Here is a 16,810-nt window from a genome sequence, read left to right as displayed (position 1 = left end):
TGTACTAATTTGAAGCTTTTTACGATATTAACCTCTCTTTTTTTATAACATACTGCGGACCAAAAATAATTAATTAATGTATTGGTTGCCGAAATGGGCATTTTAACTAAGCAAAAAGAGTCAAAAGAAGCCGCAGCAGGTGGCGACAAAACCCCCCCCAAAAAAGTGATGTTTTTGAGCGACGGAGAGTTCGGAGGGAATAATAATGACGGGGCCAAAGTTTTACCCAACAATGCAAATGTCGTCGGTTGAGTCGACACTAGGGACGATCTGAAATCACCTATTGGATCGTGCCATGTTCGAAATCGATGCTTTCGTCCCGATCGTTACGTTTTCACGCGGAAATTATGTTTTGTGGTGTCGTGACGCGTGTTGAAATAGAAAAAAGAGGTTTAATTCTATGCTAACTCGATTAAACTTTTGTGCGTTTTTTCTCTAGCTCTTGTAAGCTTTCGAAACCAACAAGATTGGTACATATATCGAAACTTTCGTTAAAAGTAAAATATAAAATGTTCGAAAGATGGTTGCCAGTTGCCAAGAGCCAAATACGTAGGGTTGCTAACCCAGATGGCTAAAAGAACATCAGGTCGATAAACGATTCGCCCGATAACATGTTAATTAAGTTTTCAAAAGATAATTCAATTATTTTTATGGAGAGTTTCGATGACAATATATATTATGGGGAAAAAAAGCCAATGAAAATTTCGAATTATGCCTACCGTGACACATTTAACTTATACCTTGTAAAACATTTACCCTTTGTCAAAGTTCTGTTCATGAGCACAATTAAAAATCTGCTTACATAGAAGTCAGAAGGCAAACGGTGCCGACACCCCAGCCACAAAACTCCTCTTACAGTTCCCGAACCTTGTGAACCCCATTCACCACCACAATCACCATCCAAAAAAACTCTCCCGTAAAAGTCAGTTGTTTCACCCTTTTATAAATCCATCCAAAAATGGGTTAGGAAAGGCCTTGAGAAATAAAATTTGTGTGCATTATGAATCCCCAAGTCTTTACTTCTACTTTACTGCCTAGTATAATTCTTTAAACAAATTTATGTGCGCTAATTAGTCCTGATAGTATGCTCTGCACTTGCCACGATTTGGAATCTGTGCATCAGAATTCTGCTACTATAAAGCAATTATAAGGTGCTAATCAAAATTCGTAGAGGAGCTTGGTGGCTAAAAGGCAGTCCATTTTATGAAGGCCTAAAGAGCCGTTTGTATGTGGGATAGCATACCTATAAAAACGATATTGTTTTAGCTAGAAAATTATCTAACGTAACATTGACGGAGGGTAAATACGTCACATAAATACAAGTTCGAGATCTTTTATGTCACAAGAAAAAATTCAGGGTAAATGTGTCATAATTGGCATAATTCGGGATTATTGATGTCGCAAAAAAAATTCAAAGTAAATATATCCCAGTGAGCATAATCTGTGATTCTTTTCTTATCCATATATATATATATATATATATATATATATATATCCCAGTGAGCATAATCTGTGGTTCTTTTCTTATCCATATATATATAACTTTTATACTAGAGTATATTTTTGCTGCTGCTAGATCCAGAGACATATCTGAGATTTTACATCTATTTTCACAATATATTAGATATTTTGAACATTTAGAACGAAGATTACAAATTACATACATCTTCATTGCTCTATTCTTTTTATTACAATTTCCTCAATTCCTTTCTAATAAACGTAAACGTTCAGATTAATAATAATAACCTTTTATATTATATTCTTTTCCATTTACAATTCCCAGATCCTTGGACACTTATGGTATCAGAGCCAAGGGGTTGATAAAGATATTCTTTATAATTTCATTCTCAGAAAAGACGATTTCCTTCGTGGAAATCTTTTCATGTGATTTCTGGATGTGTTCCAGGCAGTAAAGCCTAGTGGGGTAGTAAGTCCGTTGGTAAGCATCGTCGAAATCTATTGAAAAGAAGAAAGTAGTCTTTTGAAATGAACTTATTAAGGAGATCTGAGTCTTCTTCTAGTTCTTTATCACAAATGTCCTCAGACCAAGGACCAATAAATAGAGAAGAAATTAATATAGAAGATTTCAATAAATCTATTGAAAATTGGTTTATTCCAAAGGTCAAACTGGACAGAATTTATGAGCATTCAAAATTTAAACTCTTTGGAAATAATGACTATGTCATTGTCACTGAAGAAAGAGATGTACCACTTTTTAATTCTTTTGCTTCTATACAACTTTTAAATAAGGATTCTGTAAAGAAACATTCCCAGAAATGGAATTACATGCACATAGGTTTGGTACAGGTCGGTGCAAAACCCCTTACCAAAGAAGGATTAGATACTTCCTTACTCCTTGTTTTAAGAGATGCTAGACTTTTAAAATATGAAGAATCTATTCTTGGTGCTGTCGAGACCAGTCTTTGCAGCGGACCAATTCATTTTGATAGTCATCCTGGTCTTACTGTCTCACTCAAAGACAAAAATATTTTAAAATCTCTCACTCTCCAAATAAAAACTCATAATTATTCCATAGCTGAAGGTTCTATTCCCATAGCCCTTATATACAAAGTTTATTACAAAGTAATGAATTCTGCCTTTGGTAGCAAAGCTTTTAAATTAAATTCCAATAGGGAAACCCTTCTCCTGTAAACAAACATTTCTAAAGCAAATGTTACCATTCCTAGGACCATTCCTTGGAATTAGATAACTCTTCCTGATCAATGGGAATTAGAAAACCGAATTCCCCAGCCAATCATTCAAAATTCTGATCCCACCAATATTATCCAACATCCTGAAGGAAGAGTAACTATTCAATTTTCCAGAAAATCTATAGATATTCCTAGAAGGTCTTGCGACATTAGATCAATTCCTTCTTGGCATTCCACTTCTTCTCGAAGGTCAGTAGATACTATTCCTTTCAATATTCCTTTGAATAATCCTGAAGAAGCATCTGCAAGTGCTCCTCCTTTTCCAAACATCAGTGGTATAGATAACAGGTCAGGAATTTCCAGACCAATTTACCAACATACTCCTGATTTCCCAGATCCTACTCCTTCCGAAATGGAAGACCCCGAAATCAATGTTTTAGAATTAGCCTTTGAACCTGATAAAATCATTTTGAATAAAGAATTCAATTCTGTTGAAAACAAACATATCAGAGAATGGTTCTTTGCTAATTTTCAAAAACAAGCACTCGAAATCAAAAAGGAATATTATGATTACATGTACCAACATGAATTAGAGGTATTCTTCTTTGATTGGTTTGAAAATGAATTTCTAAAAGAAAAACAAATTTTTGTTTTAGATCAATTTTATAAGTGGAAATTAGACGATGGCCATATCATCGAGTCTAATCATCCTCCACTTAGAAAAATTAAAATTGAACATAGAGAAACTGAGATAATAGCTTCTCCTTTCAAAACAGCCTCCGAAATAGATGGCATAGGAATCAAGAAGATCGTTGAACAAAATAACTTTTCAAATCAACATCTTCACACCATAGGCAAACAACTTGATCGGATTGAAAACTTTACTCAAAATAGTTTTTCATCCTCTTCTATAACAATTCCAAAAAAGGATTTAAAATCACCTCTCTTTAAAAATTTTGAAATTCCAAAAAAATCCTAGTCTTGAATTTGCTAAAGCTTTAGAAGACAGGAGGAAACTCCTCAGAGGAAAAGCAGTTTTAATCCCTAAAAATCCTATAATTTTGGACACTCCTTTAATACAAAATCTGAGTGTCAAAGACACTCCAGACCGCATTGAAACCTCCAATCAAATCAATCTTTTAGATAAATCCGATACTAAATCCCTTCCTGAAATAAATCGAATTACTTGGAAGGATCCCCAAAAGCTTTATTACTCTCGTGCCACTCCTCCAGATATCCTTACGGAAGAAGCATTTTCTAAAGTTCAGAATAAATATTCTTCTGATGCTATTTATGAATGGAACATTGATGGTGTCTCTGAGCAAAACCTCATTAATATTTTAACCCAAATGGTTATGCTCGCCAACACCTATAAAACCATTCCGGATACTTCCGACCACTCTGTTGCATATCTTTTAATAGCCGGTTTTACAGGACAGCTCAAAGGATGGTGGGATAACTATCTGAATGATGAGCAAAGGTCCCAGATTTTGAATGCCTATAAACTCGACCCTTTTGGTCAAAATATTCTTGATGAAGAAGATCAACCCATCCAAGATGCTGTTAATACTTTAATATTCTCTATATCCCAACATTTTCTAGGAGATTCTTCTCATATTCTTGATAAAAACCAAGATCTTTTATCCAATATGAAATGTAGATCTTTAGGAGAATTCCGAGAGTATAAAGAAATATTTTTGCAAAGAGTTTTCCAAAGAACATATTGCAATCAATCTTTTTGGAAAGAAAAATTTCTTGCTGGCTTACCAAAACTCGTAGGAGAACAAGTTCGTAGTAAGATAAGAGAAGAATATGGAAATCAAATTCCATATGACCATCTTTCTTATGGAGAACTAACCTCTTATGTTTATAAAATAGGAACACAGTTGTGCACTAATATTCGTCTCCAAAAACAAATCAAGAATGAACAAAAGCTTTCTAAAAAAGGATTAGGAGAATTTTGTGCCCAATATGATCCATCTTTTGAATCTTTTGAAAAATCCAAATGTTCAGGAAAATGTCCTTCTAAACAAAAGGATCGAAAGAAATTTTATAAGAAACCTTATAAAAAGAAATTTGATAAGAAGCATTCTGATAAGAAATTTTCTAAAAGGAAAGAAAATGATAGTTTTGATAAAACCAAAAAACCTAGAAGAGATTTTAAAAACATCACTTGCTATAACTGCGGCAAAAAAGGCCACACTTCTCGTTTCTGCAAACTCAGCAAAAAGGTTAATGAGTTAGATTTAGATGAAGAAACTATTAATCAACTCAATCAATTAATGATTGAAACTGATAGTAGTTCTTCTGATGAATCTAGTTTTGAAAAAGGATTACAAATTTGTGATTTGGAAACTTCTTCCTCATCAACTTCAGAAGTGAAGATGAAGAAGCCACCAGCTTTGAAATAAATGTTTTAACAAAAGAAGAAGAAATTCTTTTGCAAACAATTGATCAGATCACTGATCCTGAAACAAAAATAAAATATTTGAATAATTTCCAAAACCCCAAATCAGCTTCTAAACCTACTTTTCAAACTAGCAATCCTTATAATATTTCTACCATTCTTGACAAAACCAAGAAAACTAATTTCAAACCCATTTCTATAAATGATCTAACCCAAGAAATCAATAAACAAAAGGAGGAAATTCAAAACCTCAAAGTTGCTCGGATAATTATGCAAAAAGACATTTTAGATATTAAAATGAAAAATTTTAAAAAGAAACAAAAGGAAGAAGATTTTGAAGAAAAAGATGTTACTCAACTCACTTCTTCTTCTGATACAAACTTCCTTTTAATGCTTTCTGAAATAACTACCAGAAAATGGATTATCAACATTTCCATAAGAATCCAAAATGAAATTGTTTTGGAAACAACAGCCCTTTTTGATACTGGTGCAGACCTCAATTGTATAAAAGAAGGTCTTATACCAACTAAATATTTTGAAAAAACTTCCCAATCTCTCAAATCAGCATCTGGTGATAAGCTGGTTATTAATTATAAAATTCCTGAAGCCGAGATTGTGAAAGATCAAATTTCTTTCAAAACTCCCTTTCTCCTTGTTAAGAATATCAAACAAAATGTTATTTTGGGGTTACCTTTTATCAATTTACTCCAGCCTTTTAAAGTTTCTGAAAAAGGAATTGAAACTGAAACCTTAGGCAAAAGAATTTGCTTTAATTTCATTTCAAAACCCCAAACCAGAAATTTGAATACTCTTCAAGAACATTCCATTTCTGAGATTAATTGCATAATCCAAAACAAAGAAACTCATCTTCAGTTTCTTAAAGAAGACCTTGAATACAAAAGAATTGACAAAAAACTTTCTGAAACCAGTCTTCAGAAAAAGATTTCCAATCTTGAAAAACAAATCAAAGATTCCATATGTTCTAATATTCCTAATGCCTTCTGGTCTCGTAAATGTCACATAGTTGATTTACCTTATGAACCAGGATTTTCAGAAAAGGATATTCCTACTAAGGCTAGACCTTCTCAAATGAATCACGAAGTTCTAAATTTCTGCCAAAAAGATATACAGGAACTTCTTGAGAAGAAGCTTATTAGGAAAAGCCGATCCCCTTGGAGTTGCTCTGCTTTCTATGTCAACAAAAATGCTGAACTAGAAAGAGGAGTCCCAAGATTGGTAATAAATTACAAACCTTTGAATACTGCCTTGAAATGGATAAGATATCCAATTCCTAATAAAAAAGATTTGTTAAATAGGCTTTGTGATGCAAAGATCTTTTCTAAATTTGATATGAAATCAGGCTTCTGGCAAATTCAAATTAGTGAAAAGGACAGGTACAAGACGGCCTTTACTGTTCCTTTTGGCTAATATGAATGGAATGTCATGCCTTTTGGGTTGAAAAATGCCTCATCTGAATTTCAAAGGATAATGAATGATATTTTTAATCATTGTTCTGATTATATTATTGTTTATATTGATGATGTTCTAATATTTTCTACATCCATAGAGAAACATGTTAAACATATCAATCATTTTATCAATATTTCAAAGAAAAATGGTTTAGTAGTTTCACCTACCAAAATATCTCTTTTCAAAACAAAAATTCGTTTTTTAGGACATTACATTCATCAAGGTACTATCATACCTATAGAAAGATCAATAATATTTTCTGAAAAATTTCCCGATGAAATCAGAGACAAAAATCAATTGCAAAGATTTCTAGGAAGTTTGAATTACATTATTGAATTCTTTCCTCGCATCAATATAATTTGCAAACCACTCCATCAGAGGCTCAAAAAGGATCCTCCTCCATCGACTCAGGTCCATACTGATATTGTAAAACAGATCAAGCGGACTGTCAAGGAAATTCCTTATTTACATCTTGCTGATCCTTTTGCTTTTAAAATTGTTGAAACTGATGCTTCTGATATTGGATACGGAGGAATTCTTAAGCAATCCAAAGACAACAAAGAACAAATTGTTCAGTTTGTCTCCAAACACTGGAATGATTGCCAAAAGAATTACTCTACCATTAAGAAAGAAATTCTTGCTATTGTACTTTCTATTTCTAAGTTTCAAGGAGATCTTTTGAATAAAAAATTCTTATTAAGAATTGATTGTAAGTCTGCAAAAGATGTTTTGCAGAAAGATGTTCAAAATATCGCTTCTAAACAAATTTTCGCTAGATGGCAAGCCATCTTATCTGTTTTTGATTTTGACATAGAATTCATAAATGGTTCTTCAAATTCTCTCCCAGATTTTTTAACACGAGAATTTTTACAGGGAAGATGCCTCCCAAGCCACCTGATAAGCCTACCAGAAGAAGTAAAGGCAAAGAAATTGCCAAATCTTCCTCGGAGAAAAAATCTCCTGGCCTTACCAACATAAAAAAATGGCTGCAGGCAACCACCCAGCCACCTTTGAATACCACCACCATTTCTACTCAGGCCAAACCGAACCTTGAGTTGTCTTTAAGACCTCCTTTTGATATTACTAAAATTTCTCATGAAGAAGCCTTACAGCTTCTCCAAAAAGCCTTCAATAGTCAGACACAACCATCAGCATCATCAGCGGCAATGGTAAGTCCTGACCCTTCTCCCATTGCTACCCAAAAGCAAATGGGAAAAAGAATTTCTAGTGAGGTGGTTATCCAGTCTACCCAGGCAACCCCTCTTGAACCCAAATCAAAATTTTTTCCTAAAATTGGCTTTGAAACAATTTGCAACATTGAAAATGATTTTTATGATGAAAACTCTTGTATTTTTGCAAAAAATATGTTTTCAGAGAAATTCTTTTACACCCTCATGATATTTATAAAACTGTTGATTTCTATGAAAGAATTTTGACAGAAACAGAATCTATCACTTTTAAGCATTTCTCAGACAAAGGACATATAAATTACTCCAAAGCCATTCTACACAAGGTCATTCACCCTCGAGAATGGAAACCTAGTCCTCTAGCCATGAGAAAATTTAATATCAAAATGTCTGAATCCATTCCATAGAGGACATCCTTTTCCATATATATATATATATATATATATATATATATATATATATATATATATATTGATTAATACAGCGAAAAACCTCAAACTAGTACGCATGTGACAATTTTATCACAAACTAATTTTTTGACCACAAAAAAATTCAAAACTGGTACACTTGTAACAAATTTACTCTCAGTTTATTTCCGTTAAATTTTACTGTCAAATTGCTTTGTTAAATGACACGCGGCAATTGACGGATGTACCGATTTTATGTTTTACCCTCCGTTTGTCACAGGCGTACCATTTTATGATTTTTTGTGGAATTAATTCAATTTAATGAAAACCAATGAAGGGTAAATTTGTCACAAATGTACCAGTTCGGGATTTTTTGTGGTCAAAAAATTAGTTTGGGATAAAATTGTCACAGGTGTACCAGTTTAGGGTTTTTCGTGATTAAAAAATTAATTTTGGGTAAAATTATCACATATATAACCAGCTTGAGATTTTTTGTGTATTGACCTTATATATATGGCCGATCCATGATGAGTCGAGAAAAGTCGAGTGGGCATTTTCGCGAGACCCAAGCATGATATGGATGCCGCACTCCTCGCCATGGAAAAAGACAACCCTCCATTGTCTTCTCTTTCCCCTTTCTAATGCAAAAACCAAACCAGAAAAAGAGAGGCTACTTTTCTGGATAACCATAATATATGATATGATACATATCCTCTATCTATCCCAGCGCAGATGATGATAGCACAAACCAATCGCCCAGCTGACGTGGCCACGTGCCCGCTGGGACCCCCCGCGTCGGATTCTCGAGTGGAAAGATGACGTGGAACGAGACGCGCTTCGCCATCGACACCGTGGGACTTTGGCACAAAAAAAAAATATCCAGATGCACTGTACGTACGCTATTAGCACACGTGTTTCGAAAATCCACGCGAGGTCCACGGACACCCCGCCGCGGCGATCGGATGAGAAGCGACCAACCGACCGACCGACCGACTCGTGGCTGACCGGAGCTTCAGAGGGGCCGGATGTCCGATCATTAGGAACGGATCTAAGGGTTTTTATGGGTCGCGAGCACGTATAATACTATACAAAGTTATGTGCTCGAGTAAACTATGAATAATAGTCCTTCTAGGACAAGAAACGAAAGAGAAAACTTCAGTGATCTATTCTCCCACCTTTCTTTTTTTCCCCCCGCTCTATTTTCGTTTCTTTTCAAAAGAAGAAAGTCAAACAAACTCGAAGAGAAAGAGGGACAATCACCTATGAACAAATTTGGAATCGACGAGGTGACCACATAAACAAATCACCACCACCACCACCCCCACCAAAGGGATCGACACTTCTATATTAACACGGCCTCTCTCTCTCTCTCTCTCTGCGTAATACATTTTAGTACACAAAAGAATCAAAGAAGAAGAAGAAGAAGAAGAAAAGAAACCAAAATCTCAGTACAATTCACTTCCTATACCCCCACCTCGCTGGTACACATTTTACTTTGCACAGCCGTTTCTCCGTCTCCCGTCGACTGTCGCCGGCTGCTGCCGAGCTCTGTGCGGCGGTGGAGGGACTCCGTGGGGCAGTTTCCTCGACGGCGAAGGGACTAACGTGGGAATCAAACTCCTGATGAGAAAGACCATAATTACTACCGATGCGAATATGTCCCATATCTTAAACCGCGATTCTAAGACTCTACAGTCAGACGAAATAAATACGACTGTGTAAACTTTTCCCCCTATGATCCTCCTCGAAGTGCAAGCTATTCAGGAATATGACAGCGATATCACAAGTAATCTTTTCCTCAATCTATTAGAGGAAATACTAATCCAGTATTATTACCTTGTCTCCGGGTTCTTTGCTGACTTAGCCTGAGGTTTCTTGACCCTTGACGCCAAGCCGTTCTTGGCAACTTTAGAAGCGCTATATTGCCAGAGCAAATCTGGTTCAGAAGAGTCACTTGTTGCAGCCTCCAGGTCGTCGGAGTCGTTATCGTTGCATTGATCCCTCCGCACATCACAATCTTGGTTGTTCTTGATTTTGTTTGGTGAAAGCTTGTTTTGGGATACCATTGACGGATCTGAAGGGTGTTGTCTCTGATAAAACATGCGAGGCAAGTCCCCGTTTTCGGCCTCCCAACTAACTGGAGGATGTTCCTGTCTGCTTAGCGCGTCGTGCTTTTTCACCATTACTTTATCAACCCACTCGCCTGAAATGAATGCTTTCTCATCATCCTCTCCATTTAGTACAGGATTGGTAACCGGTCGCCAGGGAGGTGAGTTTGCTAGCATATCCTGAAGATCTAAGCTGCGTCTTTTCAGCTTGGGTATCGATTTGTTCTGGACCTGCACATCAAATCGTCATTAGATGATTCTAAGGAATAATGGATGTGACGATTTCTAGTACAGTCAAACCGCAAAATTTATGGGACTGGCGGTGAAAAATTACAAATTCAACTTGTCCATCCAGAAATGGCTGGGAATAAAATGTTATGTTATCAGCCACATAAGACGAAGAGAGAGAATGAAAGTCTTATTATCAAAGAAGAGTCAAAGGTTATTTTGACAAGGAGAACCCACCAGGAGACTCCACGTCCTATTTTGTCCCTATTTTTGTACAAAATAATTATTAACGGTCCTCTCCATATCATATGACAGTAAAATAAGTACTCATTCAGTCTTTCACGATATAGAAGATAAATTTAAAGTCTTCTCGTTAACTATTGCCGGTAAAACAATTTTCACTACACTTCAAATTCATGAAATTATATAAGGACTTGTATGTTCTGAGGCAACATACAAGCCTATCTACAGTTTTTGAGCCGTAGCTAAATTACGTCCTGATGTCTTGGCATATCACAGTAGGAGCATATAGAGATAGCACGATTATTACTGGTTCTGGAGTCATTAAGGGAAAGTAAAGTTGGATGTACATGCCGACATAGGAAGTTAGGTAGCTGTTTGCATTTGTCAAAATTCTTGATTTGGATGTCCATACCTCTATGTTTCCTACATCCTCCATGGGTTGTCTATGACTAATTGCCACATGTCCTGGACCCTCCCAACTAAGTTGCATAGAAAGTCCCGATTGTACTTCAATTCTTTCTGGACTGCTTGACCGGGAACGATGAAGCTGCTGTCTTTCTCCCTCCTTCTTTGCAAGAGCAGCCTTAAGGCCAGCTATCTGCATCCAAAGACATTGGACATTAGATTCATTTTTCAAATAATCAAGCCTACAATTCTCAGTAATAGAGAACTTTTGAGATTCATTTTGCAAAATTAAGCAAGGTGGTCATAGAAGCAAAGGGCAAAGAAAATATCAACGACCAGTTGCAAGCTTAATTTTTAAGGGAGTAGACAAGATCTTTCTTCAGTTAAGCTATCATGTAACACTTGAAGTCTGCTTGTAAAAAAAAAAAAAAAAACCTGCTCTTTTAGCTCTTTCACATCTGCACTATCTTTATTAACTCGAGCAACACCAAGTTCAACAGTAGACACCCTTTCAGCAAATTTGAGTGTACTGATGCTTTCTCCTAAAGAATCGGGCTCTGGACTTATGTGCACAAACATGAGTGTCTTGGCTTGCCCTCCTGTTAAACGTGAGGTACAACAACTTGATTAGAACGTTAAAAGACAAAGAACATCTTCGTCATCGAAGAAACAGAGTTACTCTTACCAAGTGAATCTTGGAGCAATTGTGTCAGCTTACTGTTCCTGTAAGGAACATGTGAGTTCTTCTGAGCAAGTGCAGAGATCACATCTCCTAATGAAGAAAGAGATTTGTTAATATGTTGCGCCTCCTTCAGTCTATCCCCTGTGACCTCAGATTTGTCCACTCTTTCGCTTCCTGCCAGATCAACCAGATGCATGCAACCACGGAGAATGGTTCCAGATGTTAGCACTTTTCCTTGGACGTGAACAGTCAGGCAGCTGTCAAATATTAGCAGATAAAAGTTAGCCCCCATAATATTAGAACACAATCAAAATCTGGAATTATCAAACTGTACATAAGAAATAGAGGATTCGATTTGTCTTCACTTGAATATTGCCGAGCAACATAATACTGTAGACTATATTTCCGGTGACTTTACACTTTCTTAACAATCGCCTGGAGGAAGTAATAGCGAAATTCAAGGAAAATATCATATACCTATGTGAACGGCTGCTGCGGTCATTGAGGGCAGTTGCACCAACTGCGCGATTACAATTACCGAGGTTCATCAAGTTCAGGACATCTGCTGATGACGACACGGGCACGAGGTTTGCATCAGGTACATTTATTCCATTTTGACTGCTGTTACGTATTTCTACCCTTTTGTTCTGACCATCAGTCACAAGGAGATCCCTGACTTGTTCATTATAAATCTCGATCATCTGAACAGATACCTCATATAAAATGGAATTCTTTCTCTGCTCGGAGAGAAGGAATAGATCACTCAATGCTCTGAAGTTTACGCCCATGCTTTCCTCAGTGAGTTCTTTCGGTCCAGTCTGGAGAGAGAGAAAAAAAGATTGATTATGCGTCTGTTAAGTCAAAATTGGGTATTTAATGAGCCCAAAATAAATATGTTTGTTTGACATGGAAAAAAAAAATAGATGGATCTCTTACCATGGTATATGTTTTTCCAGATCCAGTTTGGCCATAAGCAAATATGCAGACATTGTAACCATCAAGAACAGACCGAATAAGGGGCTGAGTGTCTGAGAATACTTCCTCTGCAAAGAAGCCAACAAACTTGAGCGAGAACATTAACGGAAGAATCCAGAATACCCTTGAAAAAAGTGTGTGCACCGATTAACCTTGGGTCGCTGAAGGACCAAATACTTTGTTGAATGTAAATGACTTCCTTGCCTCCTTCCCATATTTAGAGAAGGTATTCACTGTAATATTTCCTTCCTCTATGCGGTCCACAGTGCTTAGACGATTTGCTTGCCCGGCTAAAAATGGTCTCACGCGACAATATACCCTAATAGTTCCTACTCAAACACACAAGGAACCATTAGACTGTTGATAGAAAGTCAAAGCATGAGACATAAAGTACTTTCAACCCAAGTTGACGATGAAATCTTAGGAACAATACCTTTCAAGTCTTGCACCTGATTATACAACCTGCGATTTTCCTCTAGAACTTTTTGGTATCCAGAAGCAGCATGAGCTAGACTATGTAGATGCTTACCTATTCATGAGGTTATCAACAAGAAAGATTAGAAAAATTGGTACAATCACGGAAACAGGTGTGAACTCAGTTAGTTTACCAAGATTGGCAATCTCCTCCATATACGTCATTTGTAGAAACTGCATTCCTGCTTTCGCTGTACATACAGTATCCTTCAGCTCCTGCAAAATAGCAATAGAGTACCATAAAGCAACCTCTTGTAAGCATTTAAAATTTTCTTTATTACATGATTGCACTGCAGATACCTGAATATCTTTCTGTTGCTGGTCAACTAGCAGCTGTTTCTTCGAGAGTTGACCTTCTGATGCCTCATCATCAATCAACTTTTGACTGTACTGTTCCTCGGATTGGATGTGTGTCGCGATTTGCTCTTCAATCTAATTGATCCATCGATCTCAAACATTGTTAGATAAAAAATGAATCATTTAAATGTATGCATGCTCATGATGCAACTTCACCTGTTGCAAACCTGTAAATTACAATGTCAAATCAATCAGAATACCTTTGTGTCCTCGGATCCACCTGTAGAAAGAGTCTTGTCGCAGCAGGATACTCCCACATCTCTTGATTCAGTTCTCATCTGATTAGATGAGAAATAAAATCAAATATGTATTTATAGAGAAATTCGACTAATAAATACAGAAACAGGTGCCACCAGCACCGTTGGTCCCTTAAAGGCAAGGAAACAGAAGCCCACGTTTGCTTACTGGGGGGGAAAAGAGAGCCCATGTTTGATTTGGATTTGTTACAGGTGCGCCAGCATTTATCAATGTGTAGCTCTACCGGTTCAGGTAGAACACATTCAAAAAATGGAAAAGAACTCTATCCGAATCAATTACCTGTGCTTGTAGATGTAGTACAATGCAGAGAAATAATAGCTACTCACCAGTTCATTTTGACTTGCTAAACGACGTTCAAACTCCTCCATGACTTTACTCAATAAAGATTCCACAACCTGTTAAGAGGAGGAAAGTTGAAATTTTTTGCTCAATTTGCTGCTCTTGCATAGGGGATGATAATAGGAACACTAAAGTGGAGCCCAATGGAAAAGATAAAAAGGAGTGAAAGACGATTTGCAAACTGAGGTGTCCTATTGTGGCCGCAATCTAAATTTATTGGAAGTACCACGTCTGCATCAGTTATATCATGTAAGGGCTCTTACAATTGGAATGTCTTCTTGTTTCTTATCTGAAAGAACTTGCCGTACTAACATATTCAGAGAACGAGACGATCCCTGCAAATTAGAGCACAGAAAAACGTTAATGGCCTATTCTTAGCTTTACAACAAGTGTAAACAAGATTAATGAGAACAGGGAAGCTCACTAACTGCAACATTGAGGTCCAGACATATATCACCATGTTCACCTAACAAACCATCTAGAGACTTCTCGCTGGCGGAGGAGGTCCTCGAGAAGGAATTCATGAATGGCTCTGAATTCTTCCGTATGAATTGTTTACTAGAGGTAAGGGGTTTAGCTCCAGCAAGTTTCCATGATCCAACTCCACCTCCTTGTTTCCATTCGCTGTAAGCTTTTAGTGCCAGGACACAATTCACAATCCGAGCCGATTTTCCTCCCTGAATGAATTTTACGGAGTGCGAAAGGAAAAGTCTTCATTCAAATCCAATCATTCGGAAATCAAGCTAATTCATCAGGCATTTGTGATGGAATGAAAGAAACCGAATCACTCGCCACAGGGGCCACCGGAGCTTCAGTTAAAAGATAGGCAAGAATGGGAATCATCACTCTCCAATGACACCCACCTGTTCTAAGTCAGAGGCTTCAAAAGTCGGAAGCCCCATTTCCTCCGCAATAACAAGAAAGTTCCTCACATTCTCAAAATACTGATAAGCCGAAAGTGCCGCTCCGTCGGGAATGATAACAGAGTCGGATGGGGCTTCAACCACCTAATAGTCAGAAGGGTTACACAAGGTCATGAAACCCGAAATGGCTGCTCATGCGACCGCGCCTACAGTAGAAAGAAAATGCAGCATACTTTCGGTATAGCCCCGGGTTGTACTTTGTTAAGAACATTGCAAAGGATTATCCCGCTTCGCAATCCGAGCCTAAACTCTTCTTCAGAAGGGTGAGCGGGCAGATCTTTGCCCCCAACCACTCCGACAGTCTTCCTCAACCATCCGGCCGCTTCATACCTTCTCGAGGCTGCGCAGCAATGCCAAGAATGTCAAATTCAACATTTTGGCAGGTCCCCACTTTCAAAAAAACAGAAAAACTCGAAATCTACGCGACTGGAAAAATCGTTCCCGCTCGCACTCGAACGGACAAATTCGTAAAAGCTCGACCAGGGGAAACTTGTCTCGCACGATACCAAGAAACATGCAGAATCTCCATAAACATGAGGAAGATATCAACATTGTCATCTTGGTTTGCCCATGAGAGTTCTAGATCGACCCGTCAAGAAAAGCCCCGCCAAAACTATCCAAATTCTCAATGCCTGAGCAAACCAACACCGCAAACTGGAAAAGATCGAATCGCAAAGATCGCCAAAACCCAGCAAATGCGGTCCCTCCGGGACCGCAAAAAGGGAAGACGAAAGAACAAACGCACCCGTCGCCCGATTCAAACTAAAAAAGAAAAAGAAAGAGAAGAAAAGAAAAAACAGAACCCAGCGACCAAAAAGAACCGTACAAGCTTCCTCTGCTTTCCGGGAGGCCAAGTTGCGGTCGCTCAGCCGAGTCTTGTGCTGCTGAAGAACGTCCTCCACCATGGACTCCACGGAGAACGTCACCGCTTGCTCCGTCGCCATCTCCTCCTCCGCACGTCGACACAGCAAAGGGGGAGACACAATGCCGAACGAATGCTATACGCACCACGCGATGGATATAATTCTACAGGGGATTTCGACCGGAGCTTCCCGAGGATGATCCTCGGAGGAGGAGGAGGAGGAGAGGGGACGGCGACGGGGGAAGGTGGGGGGGAAAGGGGAGGGGAGGGAAGGGAGAGAAAATGCGGGTGGATTTTCTCGGGACTTCGCTCTCCCTTTCCCTCTGTTTCTCTCTGCTTTTTTCTCGCTCGCTTTCTCTCTCTCTCTCTCTCTCTCTCTCTCTCTTTCTCTCTCTCTGTTTCGCTTTCTAAATATTGGCTGTCGAAAGAGGTGGGGGGAGGAAAAAGGGCACCGCACCAAAAACCGAACCTGGTTCCGAGCCTCTCGGGGGACAGGAAGGCTTTGACGGTTTATGTTCTTTTTTTTTACTTGAGAGGGGGGGCAAAATGGGCAATTCGCTCTTCTCTTTTTTCTTATTTTATTTCTCTCTTTTTGCTCTTTTTTTTTTTCGAAATATTTTCCATGGAAATGATATGGCTACAAAGGCAGTTTCGAAAAATCAAAAGTTTCTTGTCTAGGTCTGATGAATCTCCCCATCACCATGTATTCCGAAAAATATAATTTGTTTGAATTTTGAATATAATAATCGGATGGTTGAATTTTTCGAAAACTGCCGGATGTGATTCGCGAGCCATATATCAAATGGCGATGATTCGAGTTATAGATCACTCGAG

At 37.9% G+C, this 16,810-nt stretch overlaps 1 protein-coding gene across 1 annotated transcript; it reads right to left on the bottom strand.

The window, feature by feature from the left end:
* Nucleotides 1-9,265: 9,265 nt before the first annotated feature.
* Nucleotides 9,266-16,342, bottom strand: LOC115680183 (kinesin-like protein KIN-14I). The gene is made up of 18 exons (XM_030603937.2): nucleotides 15,941-16,342; nucleotides 15,288-15,454; nucleotides 15,055-15,198; nucleotides 14,620-14,868; nucleotides 14,455-14,526; nucleotides 14,179-14,247; nucleotides 13,795-13,872; nucleotides 13,538-13,669; nucleotides 13,372-13,453; nucleotides 13,197-13,292; nucleotides 12,916-13,092; nucleotides 12,725-12,831; nucleotides 12,266-12,606; nucleotides 11,792-12,045; nucleotides 11,542-11,705; nucleotides 11,114-11,299; nucleotides 9,959-10,461; nucleotides 9,266-9,742 (listed from the first exon to the last, which is right to left on the bottom strand). Exons 1-18 carry the CDS (start codon nucleotides 16,056-16,058, stop codon nucleotides 9,613-9,615), a joined length of 3,069 nt encoding a protein of 1,022 aa, XP_030459797.1. The 5' UTR covers nucleotides 16,059-16,342; the 3' UTR covers nucleotides 9,266-9,612.
* Nucleotides 16,343-16,810: the final 468 nt, after the last annotated feature.

Source organism: Syzygium oleosum, unplaced genomic scaffold (genome assembly GCF_021117445.2).
Source record: "Syzygium oleosum isolate NSW1041296 unplaced genomic scaffold, Sole_v2.1 Sole_v2.06, whole genome shotgun sequence".
In the NCBI taxonomy this organism is placed as follows: Eukaryota; Viridiplantae; Streptophyta; class Magnoliopsida; order Myrtales; family Myrtaceae; genus Syzygium; species Syzygium oleosum.
This window is presented reverse-complemented; position numbering and strand designations above follow the sequence as displayed.

Coding starts and splice junctions, on each gene's coding strand:
- LOC115680183 (XM_030603937.2), bottom strand. CDS start 16,058: ATGGCGACGGAGCAAGCGGTGACGTTCTCCGTGGAGTCCATGGTGGAG. Junction 13,454..13,537: donor AGCAACAGAAAGATATTCAG/GTATCTGCAGTG, acceptor GCTATTTTGCAG/GAGCTGAAGGATACTGTATG. Junction 12,832..12,915: donor TGGTCCTTCAGCGACCCAAG/GTTAATCGGTGC, acceptor GCTTCTTTGCAG/AGGAAGTATTCTCAGACACT.